Raw genomic sequence first — 27,802 nt, 5'->3', positions numbered from 1 at the left:
CAACAATGGCGATGCGGAGTAAATGTCTTTTGCGTAGCTGATCAATGACGTCATTGATCGGATCGGCGAATTGTGTCAATAAAGCCGATCAGCATAAAATGCTAATTATCGGCCGATAAAATTGATGTAAAGTCCAATATATCTACACACACAAACTAGACAAAATTACACCAGTATATGACAAATAATTTTGGGGAAAAAGAATAATAATAATAAAACAAAGTAAAACACAATATAAGACGACGACAAAACTTTTTTTGCCCAAAATTACAATAAATGGTAAATGGACTGCACTTACATAGCGCTTTACTAACACCATCACAGTGCCCAAAGCGCTTCACATTCACCCATTCACACATTCATACAACAATGGAAGGCGCTGCCATGCCCACTGGGGGCAAATTAGGGTTCAGTGTCTTGCCCAAGGACACGTCGATAAACAGACCGTCGGAGCCAGGATTCGAACTGGCAACCCTTCGGTCACTGGACGACCCGCTGTACCAACTGATCCACAGCCGCACAATGTTGAGACAAAAAAAAATGCCCAAAAATATATTAGGTGGTGGAAACCACCAAATATTCTAAACAAGTACATTTAGTAAAAGAACACAAACAAAAAATACACCGGTAGATGGACAAATGGGAAAAACACAGTAAAAAAATAATACAAATAATAAAACAACCATAGAAAGATATTTCAACCAAAAAAAAAACCATTAAAAGAAAAAATTTAGAAAAATGCACATATTAGAAAAAAGTACCAAAATGTTCGAAACCAATGAAAATTTTTTTAAAAATATACAAATTAGATAAAAAATACAGCTACAATATACTGTTATATGAAAATAAATTATTTGACAAATTTTATGATGAAAATTGACAAAAACCATTCGGTAAAACTACAAAAGTATAAGAAACAAATTCAAACAAAAAAATCATAACTGACAAAATAAATATTAAGAAATACTACAAAATACAGGACTGGTATTCGACAAATCGTACAAAGACACAAAGATGAAAAATGCAAAAGAATTGACAAAAATATTGGATGAAATATACACAAATATTTGATAAAATACCAAACTTTTAGAAAAAGAATGGACATTTAGACCCAAACCAAAAGGTAAATGGCCCCCTCCGTTGCGTTTGTGGTTGCTCTGTTTCTCAAGTGTTGGGTTTACGTAGTGGTGACCCCTAACGGGACAAGCCGAAAGGAAAAGAAGAAGATGGTACAATACAAAATATCAGGCAAAAATATGACAAGTGCAAAAGAAAAAAAGAATACATATGAGATTGAAAATACACAAATACGTGAAAAAATATTTGTTTTGACAAAATAAATCCACAAGTAGATACAATACTTTAATAACAAAAAATAAAAAAATACATTTGAATACAATTTTAAAAAAAATACAGTGTAATACATAGGAAAAAAATTATATAGAAAAATGTAAAAAAAAAAAAAAAAAAAAAAGTAGGAACAAATATTCAATGAAAAATGCACACATTTTAGAAAAATGTTTTTTATTCTTCTTCCAATTAGTTAATTGCTATTTTGGGGAGTGCTTTCATGTTCTCAAAAACTCATCAACTCTCGCAATTGTGTATCCTGGCGCAAATGTTGGCACTTCTCAGGTTTTGCTAGCTTGCCCTAACTCCCTCTCTGGGGCGGAGGGCCACCACCATCGTCTCAGGGCAGGCATCTGCCACTGTGGGGGTTAGCACATGTCGCGAGCTGCGGCCAGTGCACCGCATCTCCCGCCTCACCCAGGCTTCCTTCCACATCCTGCCTCGCCAGCACACTTCCACATGGACCAGATGTTTTTTCATGCGTGCTAAGCAGCGCTACCGGAGTTGTCGGCGGTCAAGCGATGAGATGCGGAGCCCTCAGGCGGGCATCTCGGAATAGATTGGAATAAACGCGTTGTCCCCGACCATACACGTTGTTGACAAACCTGCATTCGTTCACTCAACTCAACCTGGAAAGTCGAAACAAGATGCAGCCCCCTCCCCCTCCTTGTGTCTGCACCCTGGCTCCCAGCCCGACTGGACCACTTCAAGATTTGCCACACCGAGACCCCATCGCCCGGCTCCGAGCAGTAGGGCGCACAAATGCTCTGGAAATGGTTGTCGCTAATATATAGTTACCCAACTCTGGGGTTGGAAACGCAGTTGCGGGGTGGCTTTGGAACTACTAATCATTGCCCACATACAGTGTTTAATTCAGAGTTATAAAATGGGCCTTCTTCCTTGAGTTGACAAGTTTCTCTTAATCTCGCATTGTTTCTAGTCCCTTTAGTACCAACCAGTGGTCAGCCAGCAAGGCTTTCTCTGCTGGCCTAATCCACGACCAGAAGCTCTGACCTAGATTTACAACCTAATATTTGTGCCATGAAATTGTATTCATTTATTCCAATACAGTCATCCCTAGAAGGAGCCACAATGAATTAATCATGATGCAAAACAGTTTACTTCTTTCTTTACCTTTTATTTAATTATGTTATTTCTCTGTTTTTATAAAGTACAATATTATTGAACATTTTTCTTTATTTTGTGGGAGTGGGGTAGCTGGAACGGATTAACGGCATTTCGACTCACTTCGATGGGGAAGGGTGATTGGCGATACAGAGGTTTTGTGTTACAAGCGGAGTGAATTCAACTCGTACCTTAAGGCACCACAGTATACTTGCATGATATATAAATGTATTATTATTTTTTTGTCCAATCAGATTTTAGTCGCTATGTGTTGCCATGTCAATCGAATCGGCCCAGGGGCTTCAGAATCAGTAGTGTAATGTAAATCAAAAAATATTCACAATGGGGTTGTGTCTTTAACAATCAGATTTCAAATTTGCCTCAGAGTGCCAGCGTCTGTCCCCGAATTCGTTGGTCAGAGCAAACCTTTTACAGTCTAATTAGAGTCCCTAGCGATCCCCCCCCACACTAATACATTTAATAATTAGCTGCTGTGGCATGTATGATGTATTATAATCAAATGTTGAATGTTTTAATAGATAAATATTCATTCTGCACTGCTCCAGATGATGTACGTGGCAAGGTTTTATGCTGTTATATTGCATTTTTTTTGGGGGTCTAGTATTGATAGTTTCTCTAATTTTGACGTGATAATGGTGGTACTAATAAGTCTGGAAAGACCCCACTAAAGGCCCAGGCCCGCCACTGGTACCAACGACATGCGAAAATATCAATCAGACCAAACATATGTGACATTTTACTCTTTATCGCTCCAATAAAAGATTCCCAGGATTCTATGCGTTTGCCCACATTCTGTCACGGCCGGCATACGGACTATTTTTCTCTTTTGTTTTCAACTATTTCTTGGAGTGGTAGAGCGCTAACCTTGCGAGCCAGTCAGTTTAGTGAGAGCTCAGGTATGTGACCTGGCAAATCCATCGTGTTCAGGATCAAACAGAAGAGTGGGATATGACATAAATAAAGTTTCGGGCCGGAGACAGTCTGTTTAAATGGTGCCGGGAGTTTAGTTTGCTCCATGCTATTATTATATATTTTTTTCAGGCCGCACTGATTATGCAGTTTCAAACGAGTTAACAAGTTTGATGTACAGGAAAGGGGGATAGAGACAGCCCTGTCGCGAGCTGTGAAAAAATGGGAGGAATTGAGGTGCCCATAAAAATGCTTGTAATTTCCAATATTAAAACACATTCATTGCCATTGACGGCATTAGAAGTCAAATATCCATGTTAACTGGGAGGGCTGGCAGTGAATGAGTACAGTGGTGCCTTGAAATTCAAGTTGAATTTGTTCCGTGACAATGCTCCTAACCGAAAACACTCATCTCAAATCATCGTTCCACATTGAAATCAATAGAAATGCCATTAATCCCTTCCATTTAGTAATAAATTTGTCTAAACAAATCAAAATAAATCTATATTATTATTATTGATAAAAACATACAACTTTTTTACGTTTTTGCCACCATTTTTTGCTTCTATTCATTGGACACTGTGCTGCTCCTTCTAGTGTGCCTGACTTGGCCACCTGAGGGCAGTATAACACAGACAGATACACACGAAGAAGAATGTCACAACTGACTCAGTAAGTCGCAGTAGTAGTAGTCATTTGTCAGAGAGAATAAATAATATATGCATGTGAGTGTTATATTATCTGTCTACATGTATTGTGTACATGTAGTTCTTAATATCATTTACACTACTGCATGTTGACCTGGTCGACCCCGAACGCATGTGATTGATGGACTGTTGCTGCAGTGATAGATTGATGCTTTATGTGTGTGTGAAATTGTCTTTTCTTGAAAACCTCACAATCCATCCATCATGTCAGCTTCATAGCAACCGACAAGAACATCCCGACTGATAAACGACTTTGCCGACGTTGGGCCCGGGCGATGAATACCGCGCTATCTGAGACTTTGAGCTTTAAATAGTTTTAACCATAAAACGAATAGAGCATTCCTCCTGTCCACCGTGAATGTTTGGAATAACTTTTCCCGCTTTTATGCCATTCTCCTGGAAAGAGCCTTCTCTTTTGTGCTGATAAAGACTCTTTCCTGCAAATAAATATGCTCTTTCTTCCCGACATCCTCTGTGCGTCAAAACTCACTCGTCACCTTGCTGTTTTCTCCTTAAGCCGTTTCCCGTGATTTCTTTTGTGAGGCGAACAAAGGCTGAATCTTGATAGTGACACATCAATGTTTTGCCTGTCTCCTCCTGGCTTTAATGCTGATGTCTCCTATTCAAACCTCATGCGCTTGCCACTTATGTCAAAAAAGGGGGAATTACCGTTCTTTTGATTTGCATTTCCCAACATGTACGGTCGCATCGCGCACCGGCCCGAATGCTTTTGCGTTTAAATTGGATTAAAAGTTGGAGCCGGGATGAAACGCCTCCAGTCTCAACCTCGTAAACAATTCCCACTTCCTCGCCACTGCCCTTACTTTGTCAAATGTCTCACTGTATTTAAAGGCAACAATTCAAACCTTTCTTTCCCCCTGTATTTGCTTTTAATTCAATTGGTATTCAAACGGTCCTCTTCATGAGACCGAGACGACAATTAAAAATGAATCAACATTACAGCACCAATGCGAGGCGTCAAACATGATGTTGTTCTCAGAGATGGAGATGTTCACGCATAGAACGGTTGTTGTAAATGTATTTATTTATTATTACTTATTTCTTGAAAAGTAGTGATTTGGGAGATGCAAAGATTCCACGACATGTTCCTTGTGGAAAAACCCCTCGGTAGGCTATTGTAGCTCGTCCCATATTGAAAAATCTGAATCAGAACACATGTACAGTACACCACTAATGACACTTGACCTGTCTTTTCCGCAGGTTTAAATGCACTGCGGCGAGCGATCAGCGCAACCAGCAGTACGTCAGATCAGGAGCTGATGGGCCAGGTGACGGTCACACTGTCCGACCTCCAGTGGGCCCTGTCAGTGGTGAAGCCCAGTGCCATGAGGGAGGTTGCCATTGATGTGCCCAAGGTAACGTAAGCCCAGGAAATCACCTTTTGACTTTAGCCTCTTTCACACAGAGATCCAGGATGACCGCCGTAACAGTAGATCTGGCATTTGCCTTGTACACGTCTCAAACGCGGCATCCCGCAATCGGATAATTAGTTACTTTGTAGACATAAAATAATCATCAAACAACAAGAACGGAGCTGTCAAAAAGTGATGTCAAACTCCAGACTTACAGGTTCACGTTGATATTAAAGTTAGCGTCGTCAAGGTTGTGATGCTTTCGTTTTAGCTCTGATTTGGCCTTTGTGTCAATTTGCCAAGTCAACTTTGACCTCCTTTAATTCATCTGCAAGGCTGCTTATGTGCTTTGGTAGGTGCTGCTGCTTTGGTTAGCAACTGAGTTCAAATGGGCTCGATAGTTTGCTATCTGTAATAGGTGTATGCAGTATTCGCAGGAGATTGGGATCGAGCCATGAAAAAACAACTTTGACGCTCCTCCTTAAAAATTACTACAATTGTACTTAATTGTACTTGTATTTAAACTGTACATATACAACAAACTCTGATACCAAAATAGTTGGATATCATTTCAATAATCCATCATTTCCATTTAGTATAATTTCATCAGATGATAATATTTTGGAGAAAATGCACAAAAGTCTCGGTAACTTCCAATAACAACCCAGGCTAAATTTAGCTCCTCCCATGATATACAAAGCTTTTCTCTCAGTTGAGCTGTATCACTTCAACTTACTTCCTTGACACCACTGTCGTTTCTTATTTCGACAGGGGTTTGGCGGCATCTCTTCCACAGAGAAAAATGCAAATAGGTGAATTTGTGAATAGTGAACCGCGTGATCCCTTTTTTTCTCTCAAATGCCTTAACTTCTCCTTATAAAAAGTGAGCCAGAGTGTAAATAACCTCCTCTCATAGAAAGAAGGGGGATGGAATGAGAAAGGGGGAGTAAAGGAGGTGTGGGGGTGGGGGGGGGGGGCAAGACGCAGGATGTTTTGACATTGCATGTGTAGGACATAATGGACAGGAAGAAGGTTAACATCATCCTCTGCTGGTAATTTGAAACAGATGGGCTCACCAAGGGTTCCTGCCAGACGCCAACATAAAAAAAAAATAGAAAATGAAGGCGATATGTCCATCCTATCTACTCTGCACGGCCTCTTTGCCACACTGTGCACATCCAGAGATGCGGCAAGTTCCTGGAATTAAAAAGTGACCCCACCTCGCCTCATTGGCAGCTCAGCTGAAAGGCGAGCTACACAGCCCCCGGGCTTGATTATGTCCCCATGAGTGCAAACATTTGTTTCCAATGCCTTTTATATAAGAAACTTCCAGCGGAGGCCGTATGAATACGTGCCTCGAGTTCCTCGGAAGACTTCTCCAATAACGTATATGGGGACTTGTATGGATACAAATTACGCTTGCTTGTTTGACTCATTTTATGACAAGTTACCTCATCTTTTCTTCTTCCTAATTTACAGTTTTATGGCAAATCTTGCCACATCATTTTGACCAAGGACAGGAAATTGCAGTAGTGGTTAGCACATCTGCCTCACAGTCGAGAGTGTCTTGGTTCAATTCTATGCATGGAGTTTGCATGTTCTCATACTTGCGTGGGTTTTCTCCGGTTACTCAGACTTCCTCCCACATTCCAAAAACATGCATGCTAGATTCTTTGACGACTCTAAATTGAATGCGAGTTTGAATGGTTGTATGTCAGCAAGTGCCTTGGGATTGACTGGCGACCAGTCCAGGGTGTACCACGGCTCTTACCCCAAGTTAGCTGGGATAGGCTCCAACTCACCCACGAGTCCGACCCTAATGAGGACAAAAGCTGTACAAAATTGATGGCAATATAGATTTTGGCCAGTGGTTGGTTAATAGTGGTTGGCACGTTTGCCTCACAGTCAGAAGATCCGGGTTTGAATATTGGTCTTGAGTTTGTGTTTTGTTTCAATTTTTTTTTGTATTTATTTTTTTAAATACAGTAAACACATTGTAAAGGTATTTGAACAAAAACAATTGCAAGCATAAAATGAATAGAAAATACTATATGTATTGTAGTGTCTGTTATATATGTGCCTTGAAGAAGCATCGGCGACTGTGGCTCTCCTTTTCTGCGGGAAGGAGGGGACCAAACCCAAAAACGCTCATTGGCAGTTTATCCATGCTTATTCAAGAATTTTTGGGGTTCAAAAAAACTATATATATATATATATATATTTTTTTTTCAATGCACTTATGATTTTTGCTATTCACGGTTCGGCCTGGTCCCTATCTCCCACAAATAGCGTGGGTCCACTGTATAGGATTAAATTATGAACAGCTATAGAGCAGTGGGACTCTCAGAGAGAATCTCACTAAGTTAAAAACAAATCGAGATTGCATGTGGCATCTGTATAAAAAGCTACTTTATTTTGGGTTTTAACAGTATTTCTCTCTTTCCGAACCCATCAAAGCACCAGCACTTTCTTGTAAAGATCAGAAAACAACAGTAAAAGTTAATAAGCGGGTTTTCGAACTGAAAAAAAAAAAAAAAAAAGAATCACAATGAGCGAGCAAGGTGTGAGTCAAAGCGTCGGCCTTGTAATTCCACAAACGTGACTAAAGTGCCTCGCAATTAATTCTAGCGTGCTGGCCGTTGGACCGTGGCAAACTCTTCAGAGCAAGAATGCCATGCGAAGCCTTGAGAAGAGTGATTTGCGTTTTGCTGAGTAGTGCGTCTCCGGGCCAACGCACGCCAACTCCACGTCGTAAAACCACTATGCAATGTGAGTATATGTTGCACCTGTGGTGGGAGATGCGATGCATTTCTGGGATAGTCGGTGGCAGCAAAAGCCAGAAGAAATAGGACAGCATACATGGAGAAAGTCTTTTTAATCCCTTCATTAATACAAAAAAACATCACTAACTATAGTGATGTATTGTAGATGTTTTTATTCCAGTACAGTGATTATCACACATTGCTCTATCATGATACTATTGGTATCTTTTTTAGATAGTTCTTCCCCCCACCCCTCCAAAAAAAGTTGTTGAATATTGTGATTTATCGTAGACGTTTTCTCCCAATATATCGATTATCGTGCAGTCACCGGATTGTGATTCTGTCGGTATAGTTTGAAGTATATCACTAGAAATTGTGATATACGATTGATGGTTTCTTCTGGCGACGCAGAGAAGTGAAAAAGAAGAAGTGAAATGTCTTAAAGGTAGTCGATCTGAGACCACGTTGCAATGGAAAGTAAGTGGCAATATACCAGTGATATAGTTATATATGATTTGAATCATGTGCAACTGAAAATTAATACTTTTTTTCAGTGTAAGGTCATAATAGTATTGCTAGATATCGTGACGTGTTATTGACCGTTTAAAGTATGGATTATTGCACAATCTGTGTATCAGGATACCACTGACATCATAGGTAAGATATGGCTAACTATCGTGATATACTGTTGCTGGTTTTCTTCTAATATATATCGATAATGGGACAGTCACTGTATTGTGATACAACTGGAATTGTCAGAAAACTCTCACTAGATATTGATGTTAATTTTCTTCTACAGTAACATACAGTATATCGATTCTCTCCCAGTCGCAGTATCGTGATACTATTATTATTTTTCAGAAAATATCACTAAATATTGTGATGCATCGTTGATGGTTTTCTTCCATTGTCGATTGTCGCGCAATCTCTGCATTGGGATTCTATTGGTATCGTGATACTATTGTTATCATTGGAAAATGATTACTAGATTTTTGTGATCTATGATGTGGTTTTCTTCCAGTATATTGATTATCGCGCAAGTATGATGTATTATTGATTGTTTTCATCTAATATATTGATTATTGCATAATCACAGTATCGCGATACTACTGCTACCGCTGCTTTTACCGTTTAATTTTAAATTTCTTTCAACTCCTGGCTGCCTAAACAAACATTTTGGCTTTCCGGCCTATCTGTCTCTCATCCTCTCCTCCCCACCTTCTTCTTCCGCCCTTTCCTCTCCCCCCTGTCCTCCCCCCTCACTTGGTGCTGTCCATAAATTGCTTGGTATTTACAGTATGTGGCCAGATGCCAGGTTTCCATTAGGTGCTTCGTTCCCCGGAGACGGCGCCGGTGGCCTGGGATGTGTTACCTCTGTCAGGAGAGTGGGTGTGATGGAGGGTGGCGCTGGGGGTTATGCTAGAGGGAAGCGAGAAAAGGAAGTCAAAGACTGGGGGGAATTCAAAGCAGAAATTATAAGGAGCAAAGAGATGACTTGATGATGAGAATAGAAGGCTGCTAAATCTGCCTGTATGTGTATTAACTGTCAACAACAGCTGTCATCCATCCATCCATCCATCCATTTTCCGTACCTCTTATCCTCACTAGGGTCACGGGCATGCTGGAACCTATGCCAGCGAACTTCGGGCGAGAGGCGGGGTACAACCTGAACTGGTCGCCAGCCAATCGCAGGGCACATATAGACAAACGACGACTCGCACTCACATTCAAGTTTTTGACTCTGTGATACACAGTGTAGATACTCTCATTTAAAAAAAAAAAAAAAAAGTATGGTGACTCCTGACTATTGGCGGTTATCTCTCCAGCTATTTGCATTTTTTTTGTTTGTTTTTTTGCGCGTGGGGTGAAACATGTTCAGCTATATGCTGAAAAACTCGAATCTGAATCCTATTTTGGGGCGCTATCTGGAATGTCGTAAGATGCCAGAACATGGCGCCAAAGCCCTGGCTAATAGGCAAGTCGTAATTGGCATCAAGGAAGTACTGTGGTGCCTTGAGTTAGGAGAGCCTTGACATACAAGATTCTCGAGATATGAGTCGTTGCTTGTCCGATTAGTTTCCTTGCAGTGCAAGGACAATATTAGTTGATGGCGCTAACTCGCCCTTTATGTGGTTTGCCAACCACAAATAAACTCCAAGGAAGAAGAACACATAGGTACAGTCGTGTTTTGTGCTTGCATTTTCCGCGTTTGCTAGTTATGTGGAAAGCAAATGTTATTACTGTGTTGTTGTTGTTTTTTCAATATAGTAATGTTGAGTGCATTTTTTTCTTATGATAAATACGTTAAAAACAAAATGTGGGTGTTGTTTGGAGGGACTAGGATGGATTCATTGCATTTCATTTCAATAGGGCAAGGTGTTTTGTGATAAGAGTGTTGCCACGGAATGAACTCAACTCACATCTCAAAGCACTACTGTATGTTGAAGTGACACGTCTTGACGAAGAGACTAACATCTCTGTGCAAAGAAATGTCAGGAAAAGCCTACTTGAACATCGGACCTTTATTTGGGGTTCATCAGATGCACTTTAAGTGGTGGCAGGTGTGTGCTGACTCCCATTTAGCATGATTTTGAATAGGATTTATTGTGGTTATGTAAAAATGTAAGTTTTGCCTGGGTTTTAAGTGGAAGTTGCATACTGTCGTCACCGCATGTTGAGGTGCACTTCAGGTGCATTTTTTTTTTTCTTTTTTAGAGCTCAAATCATATGTAAGCCATTTTTTAAGGGTAATGTTGAAAGATTAGTTTGAAGTGATATTAAAGTGTTTTAGGTGAAAGTTTGTGGTATATTTACGGTTTATACTTACAACCTATGTTACGGAACAACGGATCACCATCCAATCGTAAATTCTGAGGTAACATACCTTGTTTTTGCATAAACAAGCACTGTTCGGATCGCTATTGCACACTTTCTGCTGCTCTGCTTTTCTGTTCCTGGCTCGCTCGTAATCGCTTTCCCCTCAAGCATTTATGACTTTGGAAACAGATAAGTTTTCCCCCATCTGGGAAACAGGTGGAAGATATAAGCGTTTTGCCAGGAGCATTCTTCTTTTTGTTTTCCATCAGTGGAAACTGGTTTTGGCAGTACTCTAGCATGTTCATAGTTGGGTTTTTTTCTTTTTTAAACGGGCCAGTTTCAGAAAGCCATTCAACGTGAATGAAGGCAGATGGTGAGAGGTTATGTTAACCATACAAGAATGCACGCTGATTTGAATCAGAATGGACGAATGGGTTACAAGTGCACCGTGGTGTAGATTTGAAGACGTGAAGAGTAGAATGGATTGCGCGTCGAAGCGTTAGTGCGGGAAGACGCTGGCCTCCCGCCCTCGTTTCGACAAGCGCCCGTTGGCTGACTTTCACATTGTCTCATAATTCAACCGGAATTTTCAGTTCCGCGCGTCTTTCCAAATATTCTTTTAATGCTTCAAACGCTTTTGTCCATCCGGAACAATTTATCACCATTCGCTTTGTCGAAGAGGTCTTCAATGAGACTGACTTCTGCATGCAATCATTTTGTGTCTGGTTTGTGGAGGATTTTGCATCGTTCTATATATGGTGGTGACTTGAAATACAAGTTTAATTTGTTCTGTGACCAAGAAAAATAGCACTCTATTGAACTTTATAAAAACATACATTAATGACATACTGCAAGTAAATACAATGTAAAGAATTAAAATTGTCGCCGCATTTTATCCTTCATTTCAATGGGCATTGTGCTGCTCCTTCTGGTTTGCGCACCTTAGAATTGAGTCACTGCCACCATACAGGGTTTGTATTTCAAGTTTGCACCCACAAGTTAAATAAAAAACAAATGGCCAAACAACGGCTCGTATCTCGAAAAATTCAGGTCACTTGTACCTTAAGGCATCACTGTACATCGTATTTCTTGCTTTTTAAGACACTTCGCCAACATCACTAAGCTAAGCTCACCCCTATCCAGGTCCGCTGGGCAGATGTCGGCGGCATGGAGGACGTGAAGCTGAAACTGAAGCAGGCCGTGGAGTGGCCCCTGAGGCACCCAGAGGCGTTCACCCGCATGGGCATCCAGCCACCCAAGGGGGTGTTGCTGTACGGACCGCCGGGCTGCTCCAAGACCATGATCGCCAAGGCCCTGGCGAACGAAAGCGGCCTCAACTTCCTGGCCATTAAAGTCAGTTTCTCTCTCTTTATTATCTGTCGGTTCCTAATCTTGCCAAAAGTGCAAACAAGGCATGAAAAGTTGCTGTGACTGTTTGCTGTTCATTCGTTCACGGTCACATATAGGCATGCAAACCTTTGACATTCATCATATGGGTTCTTAGGTTTCATAGCTTTTCACAGACCCAAGCATCAAGGTCGAGGTCAAACATCATGGTCACTACAAGGTCAAATACACCAAACCAAAAATCTGTAATTTGTTTTCAATATTCATCTGATTGTCTCCAAACTTGACGAACACGTAGTCTGTAGATAACCACTCAGAGGAAGCAATTGCAGTTTATACAGACGAGGCAATAACGTTAGGCTTCAAGCACCGACTTTTCATTTGAAAATCCCCGTCAATATAGACAATTATTGAAGGACAGGTACGGGTCAATTTCTTTGCTGCCCCATGGGTCAGTCATGGTCGCAAACTGCAAAGAACCCGTTGTGATTTCCTTCTCTATTAACTCCCGGAAATTTTCACACAGTGTAGGTTAGAGCTGTGCGATATGGAAAAATCTTTATATCCCAATATTGAGGTCATTGTATACTCTGATATATATGATACATCTCCCAATATCGTATTTTTCCTTTAAATTACAGAACTAGGAATTTTCAATTAAGTTTGACAAAGTTTGTCATCTTGTTCTAAAGAACCTGATTTACCCGAATGCACTCTGGCCGACAGTCTATCCCTAATAATTATGAATTCATGTATTTAACCCAATAATTCATTCATCAAACAATATCCACTACACGGTCTTAACGTGTCCGTCAACTTCCTAGAGAAGATGTTTCCCCCCGATGACCCCGGGAGGGATGTCTCATTGCCCCATTTCCTGTGCAAAGAGCTTCGTTGTGTGACCCTTGAACCCATGTTTGTTCATTTTCATTCATCACCTCTGAACTCCCCCCCCCACCAACCACTGTCACCCCGGCCTCCCTCCCTGCCTTCATTCGTTCACAGACAGAGATGGATGGGCAAGATTGTCGTGTTGTTGATCAGTGATTGTCTTTCAAAGCGGTTGCCATGTGAGACGGGAAGCCGCGGCTGCATGCGGAAATGCTTATGCTAATTAAGCAGCTAAAAAAAGTCTTGACTGAGGTAAAAACGTACAGCTGAAGTCCGTTTTTAGTTTGTTTAGCAGGGTTTATTTATTTTCTATTTATATGCGAAGACTGTTCCAATTTTTGAACAGTACGAAAAAATCGAGTTTTATTGTTTGTATGGCTTTTTTTTGTTTTGTTTTTTTCTTAGGGTTTTTTTGTGGATTTTTCACAACACAGGATTCTGAAAGAAGGAGCAGCTCCAATGAGGACCCCCCCCCCCCCCCCCCCCAAAAAAAAAATTTAATGAATGGGGATGTATTCCTAATTGAACTCATCCTTCCATATTTCACAACTTGTTCAACCGATTCAAACCATTCCAACTTTAAACAGTTAAGCGCATTTAGTATATCTGGGTAAATATATTTTTTAAATTCCACATTGCCCAAATTCCCACATTGTAATTATTCCAATGCAGAAATCTTACAAATTTAACTCATCCTTCCACATTTCTGAACTGATTCTTGCACAGTGTTTCATGAGTGGCAGATGACTCGGCCACTGGTTTTGCCATGATTCAAAATTTGAATCGCAGTTGCGCAATGAAGCAACGTGGCAGATTACAGCGAATATGTACGGTACATATGTATCCTTTACATACCGTGATATTTACGGTATGTAAAGGATACATATACACTACTGTGCTTTACAACAATACTTCAGTTTTTTAAATTTCATATGGACCTACCTGTGGATGACACAGCCAAGCTTGCAGTCTTTTAGCCAAAATGTACGCGACAGTATGTACCGTGCCGGTTACACTCAAGTGAATGGAAGTGAGCTGAGCCATTTATTTTATCCCCACTCTACTCCATTCTCAACCACGTCCTCTCTCCGAAGCAACTCGCTTCTTCCTTAACGAACACTCAAAATGTTTATGGTTTAATAAATGCGATAAAGTACAATATGTATGAATGTATACTGTATGTATGTGCTGACTCAAAAGCCTTTACAGACTCGCCGTGAAGGGCGTCACTATATCCTATCGCTCAATGTGCGGGTGTGAGTCGCCAACTATCTTTTTTTTTTTTTTTTTTTTCTTTTTTCTCCTCAGTGGTTCAGTCCGGTCGGGTTCAGCCACATCGAGCGGTGTGCGGCGGGCGTGAGAGTTCATTTATAGATTATTTTTCTGATTTGTCTTCAAAATCTCTAAATGGTCTCACCCCTCTGTATCTCTCCGAGCTGCTTCATAAACACACACACACACACACACACAAACATACAGACAGTCCCTCTCTCTCTCAGCTCGTATCTCTCGGACGTCCGTCACCACGTATGGTGCTTGCCTCAGCCACCGAGAGGAACCAGGGATGAATGAGTCAGCATGCACACTTAACTTCAGCAGACACGAAGGCTGCGACTTGAAGTGTCCTCTTCTGTGTCGCCCAAGAGGTGTTGAAAGGGTGAACCTCAGAGGGAGGAAGTTGTCCCCAGGGGGACTAAGTGGACATTTATTTACTTAAATCAAAGCCAAGCAAGAAATGTCGACGTGAGTCTTGGGAATTAATTTGTATCGATTTAAAAGTGGATAAACAGTATATTGTAACCACTTCCGAGACTTAAAGTAGCGAATGGTGCACATTGGAGTCCGTCCATTTATGATGGTTGACAAGAAAGAACACGTAGTGAAGATGTAGACTGTTACGTTTGCTTTTTGCGCTTGCACTCAGGCAGAAACAGAGGTCTGTGAAAGTGAAGTCAACTAATCTATGAAACGTTTTGCTAACATCTACCACTGATGACTTTTCAGGGTCCTGAATTGCTGAGCAAGTACGTTGGCGAGTCTGAAAGAGCTGTGAGAGACGTAAGTCCTGTTTGTACTTTTCCATCAGACCTGTAGAGACTTGAAGAGTTGCAAAATTTCATAGAAGTGGACTATTTTCATGGACCAAACAACCTGTTGGGAATTTTCCTGTTCAACTTCTTGGTAGAGAACTGTGCATTGTGCAAAAAGTACTGAAACATTAACCAGTTGGCCATTCAAAGGTTATGGTGCATTTTAGGCTCATTCTGAAATTTCGTCTGAGATCCATATATTCCTAACTTTTTGTGAGATGTGTATGTTGAAGTGATACATCTCGACAGAGAGACTAAAATCGTTGCATGTCGGGGAGGAGCTAACTTAGCTAAGTTACGGAGAGTCTTCATCGCATGTGTACATGGACGTGCACTTCTGGTGCCTCTGTTCTTTCTTTTTAAAGGGTCATTTTGTAAACTGTATTTAAAATGATATGATACGCCACCGGCGTATTATGCCATGCTAAAACTTGTACTTTACATCACCTGCCAACCTCAGAGGAATTGAGGAATAAATGACTTCAATTTATTTTGGGAGAAATTCCCAGGCATTTCGGAACCAAAGTTGTGCTGCGTTCAGCACATTTCATGGAGGACGACTTTGTAAACTACGCAAAACCTGGAGTTGTGCCATCAAAGGAAATCATATTGTAAAAGTAATAGTTAACAAAATCACATCACCAGCACATTTCGATAGGGCAAGCATGAACAGTTAATGTAGCATCTGCAGCTAGAAGTTGCTATCGGTATCCCCTATCAAGATTATTTTTGCGGTCAGGTCATCAGTTGGGTAAAACTAATCCAGTCTCACGACCGTGTCCCAAAACTGTTTTCCATATTCAAATTAAGGAGAACCACGATCCAATCAGAGCAAAGCTGATTTACCTATCAAATAATAATGAGATATCCCACTGTCTCATCTGCCAGATGTTTTAGACCAATTAGAATCGCTTGAAAAAAGGGCGTCCTGGGCATTTCCGATAAAAGGACATCAAAGTGTGGCATGGGGCATTTAAACTTTGAAAACAGGCAATTCCTCGCAAGGGATTCTTGTAAACGTGAGCCGTGTTGCTGTTCATCCTCTCATTATTTTTAGAGCTTTATGTCAGATGTGCTCATACGCACATTATGACGCCATCGAGCACTGCATTTCCTGTTTACGCTCGCTGCCAGCTGAGGACCATCTCCCTTAACCGGCTATTTTAAAATCCTCTTTTCCTCCTCTCCTCTCCTCTCCCATTGTGGCCGGCCTCACAGGTGTTTCGGAAGGCCAGAGCCGTCGCTCCGTCCGTAGTCTTCTTTGACGAGATTGACGCACTGGCCAGCGAAAGAGGAAGGTAACTGTGCGTTATTAATAATGATAATGGGTACACTATTGTTCACCTCTGAGTCAACAGACTGCTTATTCATTGTCTGGGCCGAGACAAATGCTATGTCTCATTGGCATCCTCTTTGTGGCCTCTCAGACACACAGGACACTTTTTCTTTAATGGGATGGCACATCTGTCACGTAGAGGAAATAGGATGGCGGGGGCAGTTGGCGGGGGTTGGCTGGATGGAAGGACATAAACGCTTCATTGTCCCCCGTCCCTGGCAGATGGAGGTGGTGGGGGGGGGGAGGCCAAATATGCAGCGTGGATGTGGCTCAAGAAGTAGAAAATAACCATCAGGCAGTCGTACCAAGTACTTGTACCAAGTTTGTGGGTTACCGCACTTTATACTGATGTAGTTTGCTTTTCATTTTCGACGGTTAACTTCCCTTTAAAGTGTTTGTCCGTCCGTCTGATCGTCCGTCCGACTGCCTTTTGGTACGTCAGTGGTACCAGGCCTCGGGCCATATGGTCCCCAAGAAAAACAAACAACAACAATGAACGATCTCAGACCTGTGACACTCTCACCGGCTGCCATAAGGTGTCTGGAAAACTTGGTCTTAATAAGAACTCGCATCAAATTCCCGACACAGTGGACCCCTTTCAGTTTGCCTTCCACTCCAATAGATCAGTGGACGACACGGTGGCATTGGCACTTCACTCCGTTTTTTTCCTTTCTTTTCTTAATTGGATCAGCGCCTTTATATTGCTTACTTGTAACGTGTAGTTTCTTTTTCTTATGCACCTTGCACCTTATGACTTGAATTGTTAATTTGTTACTGCTGACACAGTGTACCTGTTTTTTGTTTTGGACGGAAAATTGAAGGTTAGATGTCCACATCAAATAATAGTCATGAAAGAAACACGTATGGATATTTTGGAACAATAGACACGTTTTGTGCACAAATCTATGATTTCAGAAGGTCCCTGAAGGCAACCCCTGACACGATTTACTATAGATCGATAAGGAGTACATAGAGTACCTAGATAGATGCGGAGTATAAATAATGGAAAGACAGCTGACCACCTTAAAGCCTGTCACTGTTAAAGAACTGACTTAGCCTCCATCTGCCAAGGTTATTTATTCGTGCGCATTTCCTGCCATGTTTTATCAATAAAGTGGCTCATGCGGCCCCTCCCTGGGATTTTCAAAACTGTTGACACAGGCGGACCGCCTGTCTGCCTCGTGGCGCGTGTGCGTCCATTCCCCCCACACTGACATGTAAAAAGATGAGAAGCACCTGTAAATCTGTCAGCTGAACTACCACGAGTCCAAACTCGTGGAATGAAATGAGCAAGGCGGGCCAGATGGGGCTAAGGGGAATGTAAAAACACCCAGACAACATGAGACAAAGGTGTCAAACATTGCACAAATCAGTGAGAAGTGAAGCGAGTATTGTTTATTTGATTTGAATGGTATCAGTATGTATCACCTGCGTATGCTAATATATATATAAAAAAATAATCATTATAGATAATAAAAATATATATATATATATATTATAAAATCAAATACATGATCAGACGGAAATAAAATGATAAAGTTCATATGTAATTTGAAAAGACCTATTTTTCTATATACACCTTTGTTAATAAGTCATATTGTAAAGTAGCAATCTATTTGACTGAAATATTTTTAAAAAGCACAAAATTAAAAAGCAATTTAAAAAGGAAAATTTGTCATAAGAAAGCATAAATATTTAAAAAAATAAAAGAATACATATGAGCAAGAATCCAAGACAAAAAAAAAATATACATATGTTTAAAAAAGAAGATAAACATGTTTTGAAATAGAAATGATTATAAATAAATAAATTAAATAATATGTTACACTTAAAATCCACAATACGTAGACAAATATATTTTTATGGAACAAAAATCTAGAATTACAGCTTTAAAAAATTAAATATGAAAGAAATATTCATTAAAATAATCTGAAATAACAACAAATGCAATATTCAAAATGGAATACAAAATGATATACATCATAAATGTATTAAAAAACAATCCGAAATACAAAAAGGGTTTAAAATCAAAATGGAAATTCTTGCACTTTGGAATATAAATAAAAAATAACTGCATTAAATTATATTAAAAATGAAAACAATGAAAGCTAACTGAAAAAAGATCATTATTTTCTATACAAAATAATTAAAAAGATAAAATCCTATTTTAAGAGGGATCTATTTGACTCTCACCAAGCTGCAAAAGTCTAGAAATAAAAATGTTGCAATAGGCATCTGTGTTCTGGTACCTTTTGATGACATCATTGACAGTGTGGCTAACTTTTGCTGCCAACGGATTTCTTTTCCCCTTTTACCTATGAAAGAAGCTGTTAATAGAGCACAAACGAATGCTTTCAAATGAGCAGTGTGAGTTTTACAAGATGAATATTAGCAATTAGAAGTGATGGATGTCACTTCCTCTTGCAGGGAAGTTGCCCGGTGAACCATCCATCCATCAAACGTGTCTTTTCTGGGCACATTTGTTGTTTCAACCCGTGTTTACTTCTTCTTCTAACCTACTCCATCACTTCACTTCAGAGGGGGCGAAGGTACTCACCCGCTGTACTTAAGTACAAGCACAGATCGGCTGTGAAACAGACTCTGGTAAAAGGAGATGCACCGATTCAAGTCCTTAATTAACATTTCAAAAAAGTACAAATCTGAAATCTACTACAAAGTACAAAAGTGAAATGTGCAAATCAATTTTTACTCTCATTATATACAATACCCGTGATCTGCAGTATATAACATGCAAAACTTTATTGGGGGGAAAAAAACTTAAGCTGAGATAATGTGGTTGTACAAATGTTTACAACCGCTTATTAAGTGAGGATGTGACTGTTCAGAATTGACCTCACATTCAAACTCCTATTCAGTGGGAGTCAGCACACATCTGCTACCATTTAAAGTGCTTCTGAGATGTTCTAGTATGATTTTCCTGACATGTCACAAAAACCTGGCATTTGAACAGGGTTGTGGAGACTTTTCATATCCACTGTACCTGAAAATTCTACTTAAGAACAGTAACAAAGTATTGATTCTTGGTTACTTTCCACCACTGCTTCACTGTCTGCTCATTTTCCCTGATCACATTTGTCATATATAAGTTTGTCATTTTGGGGGGGGGGGGGGGGAGAAGAAAACTCTAACATAACAAAATAATATATTAAAAATGAAAACCATGCACAAATTAAATATCCCTCCATTTGAACCCACAACCTCTGAACTGTGAGGCGTCCGTGCTAACCAGTCAGACATCATGCCACCACATAAATTAGAAATGTATTTTTAAAATTAAAAACACTAAATGAAAAATAATAACAAAATGTAATGATATGACAAAAAGGTATTCAAAAATTATTTCTGGAGTTTGAAAAAGGGAACAATAAAAAAGTACATCAAAAATCATTTCTGGAGTTTGAAAAAGGTAACAAGCCTTTTCTTGACAAAGTAGAAGAAAGAATCTGTTTTTATATGTAAATAAATGATCGTTGGAAAAATAAATACCCAAGTTAAATACATATGTCTACAAAAATGTCCTTAAGTACAGTAACACAGCATTGTACTTGGTTACTTCCCACCACTGCTTCACATTGTGTTTATTTTCCCCCACCTCACATCCATCATTCATCAAATCCCATCATTGACTCTAATTTTCCCCCCATGTTCGCCATTATTCCCACTCCAGCTCTTCTGGATCGGGCGGCGTGGGCGACAGGGTCCTGGCGCAGCTCCTGACAGAGATGGACGGCATCGAGCAGCTCGGCGACGTCACCGTACTGGCCGCCACCAACAGGCCGGACATGATCGATAAGGTAAACACACGCCAGGCTCCCCTTTGGTCCGTGATTGATAAGGACCCCCGCGTCCCTCTTTGTCTCCTCCTACCGCCAGTTATACGTGATTGATGAGGTTAAAGGTGCCTCTTTTCACTCTCCATTTGAAAAAAAGCCATTGCTTTTTTTTTTTTTTTTTTTTTTTTTTTTTTGCTGCGGATAAATACAACAGCACATTTCTTTTACTTTATTTGGCTCACATGAGAAAATATTCACCATTAATGTGACAGGTGGCATTTCAAAATGGAATAAATTGTTAAAAATCCATGATATTTTGACACACAATAAATACCCCATTGTGACAAAGTGAAAATATATATATATATATATTTTGAAATGTTTGAAAACTGATTAAAAATAAAAATCATAAAATGCTCAAATTATTAAACCCTTTAGTCAGCACTCTACCAGCAATCTCAGCCTTAAAATTAAAAATGGGTTTAGCATAGATAGCTAATTTTATTGTAAAAAATATACTTGCATATAAATCTTTGAATCTAAAATATATCATTGAATAAATGTGTAAAAGCTAATATTTGAAGAGTTCATACAAAACTCTGATAGATGACTGATATATAATGGCATATTGCTGAATTATAATTCACCCAATATGTACAATGTATGAAACTGTATCTGCCTATGTATGCATAATAGTTCTATTGCCCAAATCTGACATACAATAACCATAATGTTCATGGGCTAGTAATATCTATTTGAGCAACGAGTACAAATTGAGAGATATAAAAATGGATAATAATAATATTACATTGTAGAGGACGTTCGTTAATAACTATTTTCACTCATTATTGTCTAAAGAAAATCCAGATTTTCAATCTTGAGGCGACAACAATCTCGAACGGCTCCCGCGGAGTGAAGGAAGAGTTTTACAACACTTCTCAGACAGTTTAAAAGAGTTAATACATTTGTTTTTAAGCCATTTTCAACACTGAACATTGTTTATATTAATCAAAAATAAGGGACGACGTGGAGACAGAGCAATAGTATCGATTTTTGGAAAAAATATAAAATTGACCATTTTTTGGACACAAGGTTTCTGCCCAACATCGACGATATGTAAAATGTGTAGCATTATTGCACAATGTCTAGGAACTATTTCTCTTCACAGAGAGGAGTGTTGTTATATAAGTGAAGAGTACAAGCGGTCCACAAGGTTGTTTCCGGCATCTGTTCTTATGAACTCTTCTTCTTATGATATCGTCACTTGAAGATGATTAGTTAGGACTGCTCCTTCTTGTCATTGGTGACCCCTGTGAAAGGCACATCTCCACGTTCCTCTATTCGTCTTCCTTTTATCTCCTGCCTCTACCCCCCGTCCACAAAAAGCTTTCTTTGCTCTCTTATCCGCCCATCTCTGGCCTGAGGAAATTTCCTGAGTGCTGATCAAAGTACGCGTCTGGGCCTTTTCAAAGGTACACAGGGAGGAGAATGTCCTGGTGATTCGTAAAGGGCAAAAGGCTCGGAGCCATCGCAAATACATTTGCATGGATGATGGAAGGAAGCATTTCATTGGCAAATAGAAAAAGAAATAGCCTTCTGAATGCAAGCAGCTCATTGGTCAAGTGGTTTTCACAGCTGCCAAGCTCGAATCTTTGTGTCTAGTTTATGTTGGGGTAGTCGGACTTCCTCAGACCTTCCAAAGGTTACGACCAGTTTGTTTTCTGACTGGAAAAAGTGTGGCGTCTATTTTAGGCAGGCGTACTTTTGTCTCAAAGACCCTGTACAGTCAACTCAAGAGATTTGTTTCAAAATACATTATACGTTTGATGATGAGTGCTAAACATGTGCGGAGACAAAGCATTTTTTTTTTTTGTCACCATTTGACTTTTCTGGATTTTTTTGTGGCATGGCGGAAATGATGTCCAGTGACACATGCGCATGAGTCGTCCCTCTCCCGTTACATAAGAACATGAGCACCTTCGTGGCTTTCTGCTCGTGTTCATTGTATCCTCAAGCAATTTGGTGACTTGCCAAATGTATGAGTTGAAATCACTCTGTAAAGTTTCTTTTTCTGCTAAGAATAAAGGACCAATTGACTTTGTGTGAGTCATTGCTGCCACATTCAAATTATATAGCCAATAAAATTAACTGTATCAGAGTTGTGCAGGTGAGAATCTGGACTACATTGAAATATTTAAAAACAAAATAATAATAAATCGAGGGATAGCGAGGGATTACTGTACACAGTACTTAGTGATTTTTTTTTTTTTTTTTTTGGGAGGGGGCATTCAAATTGGATAGGGTTATCTGTGATGTGTCAAATTTACAAGACATTTCTTGGGCGGGATTTATTGAGGAACGACCATCATGGAAATACTGTAGTGGTTGACTTTAAGTCCACGCCAACCCTGGTTTGTTTCTTGTATACAGAATGGATCCATCACCACAGTGGCGGCGTGACAGCAGCTTCCTTTTTCTTGGCAAGCGGCTGTTCGCTCATTTCCAACTCCTTTTGTAGCCTTCAAACTGAGAAACACCCAGTTTCAATTTGCGAAGATGTAGGGGGGGGGACTCTGTTAGGGAGGGGAGGTCAGTCAGACTTTTTGTTGCTGGCTTGGACAGATGGTTAGCCCCATGCTTCTCCCCTCCACAAGTGGGCCTCTCTGGAAGTGGTCTCCCTGGCAGCTGAGAAATCACATTAGGACCCCCCCCCGCCCGACCCCCCTCCCAACTGAGTGTGAGTGTATTGCTCATAAATGGGCTCGCAGTCACTTATACTGCGGTGGAAAACTGTCAACGTAAGACAGATCTTTATGAAATGAATGTTAACTGATGCAGTGTCGAGTCATGTAGATGTGGAACACACTACCTAACCCTTGGCGTACACCCCCCCAAACCCCCCAGCAACAACTACCCCTGGCATCCCCTGATGGTTTCACCTCCCTGCCCACCTTCACCACAGCAGACACGGGTGGTCATTCCAATGCAAATGGCAGGAAATGATGGTGGGGGTGAATAGGGGATGCTGGATGTCAATGCAGTCATTGTCAGCTGTTGGTGGTGAAGAGGAGGCTCCTAGGGTGCCTCAGCTGTTTGAGTGGTGGGGGGCGGGGGCAGGATGTGGAAACAAGTGGAGTGAAAGTGCATTGATTCCAGTGGGGAGGGAGCGGACCTGTTGTCCATCACTCAAGCATCCCTGCAGGAGATTTACAACCCCAATTCCAATGAAGTTGGGACGTTGTGTTGGACATAAATAAAAACAGAATACCATGATTTGCAAATCATGTTCAACCTATATTTAATTCAATACACTACAAAGACAAGATATTTAATGTTCAAACTTTATTGTTTTTTAGCAAATAATCATTAACTTAGAATTTTATGGCAGCAACATGTTCCAAAAAAACTGGGACAGGGTCATGTTTACCACTGTGTTACATCACCTTTTCTTTTAACAACATTCAATAAATGTTTGGGAACTGAGGACACTAATTGTTGAAGCTTTGTAGGTGGAATTCTTTCCCATTCTTGCTTGATGTACAGTTTCAGCCGTTCAAGAGTCCGGGGTCTCAGTTGTTCTATTTTCCGCTTCATAATGCGCCACACATTTTCAATGGGAGACAGGTCTGGACTGCAGACAGGCCAGTCTAGTACCCGCTAGTAAATAAGCAGGGGCGTCCATGAAAAAGACGTTGCTTGGATGGCAGCATATGCTTCTCCAAAACCTGTATGTACCTTTCAGCATGAATTGTGCCTTCACAGATGTGTAAGTTACACATGCCATTGGCATAACACAGCCCCATACGATCGCAGATGTTAGCTTTTGAACTTTGCATCCATAACGGTCCGGACGGTTCTTTTCCTCTTTGGCCCGGAGGACACGATGTCCACAATTTCCAAAAACAATTTGAAATGTGGACTCGTCGGACCACAGAACACTTTTCCACTTTTCATCAGTCAATCTTTGATGTCGGGCCCAGAGAAGCCGGCAGCGTTTCTGGGTGGTGTTGATAAATGGCTTTTGCTTTGCATAGTAGAGTTTCAAGTTGCACTTACGGATGTAGCGCCGAACTGTATTTATTGACATTGGTTTTCTGAAGTGTTCCTGAGCCCATGTGGTGATATCCTTTACACATTGATGTCGGTTTTTGATGCAGTGCCGCCTAAGGGATCGAATGTCACGGGCATTCAATGTTGGTTTTCGGCCTTGCCGCTTACATGCAGTGATTTCTCCAGATTCTCTGAAGCTTTTGATGATATTATGGACCGTAGATGATGAAATCCCGAAATTCCTTACAATTGTACATTGAGGAACATTGTCCTTAAACTGTTGGACTATTTTCTCACGCACTTGTTCCCAAAGAGGTGACCCTCGCCCCATCTTTGCTTGTGAATGACTGAGCAATTCAGGCGAGCTCCTTTTCTACCCAATCATGGCACCCACCTGTTCCCAATGAGCCTGTGCACCTGTGGGATGTTCCAAACAGCTGTTTGATGAGCATTCCTCAACTTTCTCAGTCTTTTTTGCCACCTGTCCCAGCTTTTTTGGAACGTATTGCAGCCATAAAATTCTAAGTTAATGATTATTTGCTCAAAACAATACAGTTGATCAGTTTGAACATTAAATAGCTTGTCTTTGTAGTGTATTCAATTAAATATAGGTTGAACATGATTTGCAAATCATTGTATTCTGTTTTTATTTATCTTTAACACAACGTCCCAACGTCATTGGAATTGGAGTTGTACTAAGAGTGACGTCCATTGTTTTTAATTATGACAACAAGCTCATGTGATTAGCGAAGGAGTTCCATTCGCTTCAGGTTGGGATTTCAAGTTAGTCTTTTTAGTCAGGGTTGGGCTTTCAAAGTAGGATTTCAAGACAGTATAAGGGTTTCATGTTGGGATTTAAAGCCTGATTTAGCGTTTCAAACAAGGGTTAGGGTTTTAAATCAGAGTTTCAAGGCCTTCAAAACTGGTTACTAGTTTTTCAAGAAATGTTTAGGTTTTGGGTTCCGGTTTGCAATGAGCTAACCCTTTGCAACGGTCTGCCAAATGGTGAGCCTACATTTAGTCTTCTTTGATCCTCACAATGGAAAATATTAGCATTCATGCCCCTGACAATGCATACTGTATTACCCAATGACATGATGGCAAATTTCCCCAGGTTCAACTCTGTCAACCTTGTGAGGGCCATCCATGTATGGCGTGACTAATATAGCTGAATCCTAGCCCGACTGACATCGGGAGACTCAGAGTAGAACAGCACGTTCCCCTCACTTCCTGAGGAATAAAACAAAATGTGCCATTTCTTGTTGTTTACTCCACATCTGCTGGAAATCAGGCGCAGGAAAGGATTGCGGCGTTGTGCATTCTTTGGCGCAGAAAGCAAAAATAAATATTGAACCGATCTGCGGGAATTTCAAGCATGCACTTTTCCACCGGGATTTGTTTTAATTGAAGACCGCGTTGCCAATTAACCATTTTGTAGCTTGATTTGTCGCTTGGTTCCCTCGCTGGAATTATACGACGAATGCGGCGGCTTTGTAGACGCGGTCGGAAGCGCAAAGAAGTGTAAGGTGTCTGTCTTCCTCAAACCGACTTGCAAAAACTTCAAGCGGAAAAACTAGTTTACATGAGAATAAGTTTTAGTTTATTTGCGATTTTGATAAGTTAAACGTACAGGCGACAAGGTTTGTTAAAATTGGGCTCATTCGAAGACAAGGTTAGATAAGGTTCGTGTTTCAAAGTATTTTTTTTCCCCCAGCCACATGTAGGGTTTTGGATTATGTTTTCAAGCCAGTGTTAGGATTTCCAGTTAGGCTTTGAAATAGTTAAGCATGCCAAATAGTGAGCCAATAGTCTTCACAATGGTAAGGTGGTTAAAGCAAAGAAGTGTGGCAGTATCTTGCCAGATCGTGAGTCACAATGAAAAGATTGTGTAGGTGGTTTGGTTATGTTGAAGAATTAGCACCACTATGGTTATTTAGTATCTCGTCTTAACAACAAGCTGTCCTGCTCAGTGGTTGCCTGCCCCCTCACAAAATATTCGCTGCATCTCCAAGGAAAGCTTTGCTGCTTTATTGTTTCAGTGAATTGGCCATTTGTTTAAGAGCCTTGCTACCAGGAGGCTAAAGTGCTGCAGATTACTAACAGATGTTTTTGGTGTTGTTTTTCTTGTTGTTCTGGACCACAAGTGACCAACTGGGCTCTTATCAGATCGCTGAGGTCGACAAACAGAAGCCAGGGAAGTGGACTTGATACAAAGGAACGCGCTCTCTTCAAAGACAAACTCACTAAATTCAAGATAAGAATCCAACCTGCTGTCCATAATGCCAGAATGCGGACTGCTTTTACAGTCTGTTGTTTGTTAATGAGTTACAAAGTAATAATTTATAAGCCATTTATACAACTTTTATGAAGCGCTCCCTACCCAAAAAAATAGAATCACTTACCACAAAAGGCAAAGTAAATGCCCTGCAATGTTGTTTCTGCACAGGAGAGGGCGCTAACTCTCAATTGCAACTTACAGGGGTACAGCTCACTAAATTAGAACGCGGCAGAGAAAGAATATATCCATGTATGAATATGGAAAGAATATATATATATATATATATATATATATATATATATATATATATATAAATATATTATATATATATAATATATTATATATATAATATATATATATCATATATATATGTATATATATATACATATATATATATATATATATATATATATATTATATATATATATATTATATATGTATATATATTATATATATGTATGTATATATATCTATATATATGTATATGGGGAAAGAACTGCACTTAGATAGCGATAGATAAATGCCATAGGAATTAAAAAATTGACCATTGTAAAAAAATAGTTGTAAAGTAACCAATAAATTAATATAATTTAGAGAAACACTTATGTTATTAGAATAAATTATTTTTTCAAGATGAAGTTCTGACGTTATAATATTAAATTTGAAAATAATTGACTTTATTCTCATAAGATTGAGTTTTTATCCCAACCAAATCTAACTTTTTTTGTTTTTTTCTCTTCTCTAAATTCAACTTTATTCCTAACATTACAACTTTGTTCTGGAAAAGAAGCCATTATCCTCTGAACGAATAAAGCAGTGTTTCTCAAAGTATGGTATGGGGTGTCCCCCAAAGGGAGAGTTTTGCTTAAGGGCTGCTTTATGCAACGTTTACCTTCAATCTAATCGCATTTAACCTGTAAAAACTGTTTGTTTTTTATAACATTTATGTCGT

The 27,802-nt window shown here is 40.0% G+C and overlaps 1 protein-coding gene across 4 annotated transcripts in view; it reads left to right on the top strand.

Moving 5' to 3' along the window:
* afg2a (AFG2 AAA ATPase homolog A) overlaps positions 1-27,802 on the top strand; it is a 113,630-nt gene that overhangs the window by 15,180 nt on the left and 70,648 nt on the right. For all 4 annotated transcript variants that reach the window (XM_061787725.1, XM_061787724.1, XM_061787727.1 and 1 more), the window contains 5 exons: positions 5,334-5,488; positions 12,208-12,417; positions 15,307-15,360; positions 16,611-16,690; positions 20,417-20,543. In XM_061787725.1, the coding sequence (XP_061643709.1) occupies positions 5,334-5,488; positions 12,208-12,417; positions 15,307-15,360; positions 16,611-16,690; positions 20,417-20,543 (626 nt within the window). The remainder of the gene's footprint in view (positions 1-5,333; positions 5,489-12,207; positions 12,418-15,306; positions 15,361-16,610; positions 16,691-20,416; positions 20,544-27,802) is intronic.

This window comes from Phyllopteryx taeniolatus, chromosome 10, assembly GCF_024500385.1.
Source record: "Phyllopteryx taeniolatus isolate TA_2022b chromosome 10, UOR_Ptae_1.2, whole genome shotgun sequence".
Lineage (NCBI taxonomy): Eukaryota > Metazoa > Chordata > Actinopteri > Syngnathiformes > Syngnathidae > Phyllopteryx > Phyllopteryx taeniolatus.
The sequence above is the reverse complement of the archived record's forward strand: the minus strand, read 5'-3'. Positions and strand labels throughout refer to the sequence as shown.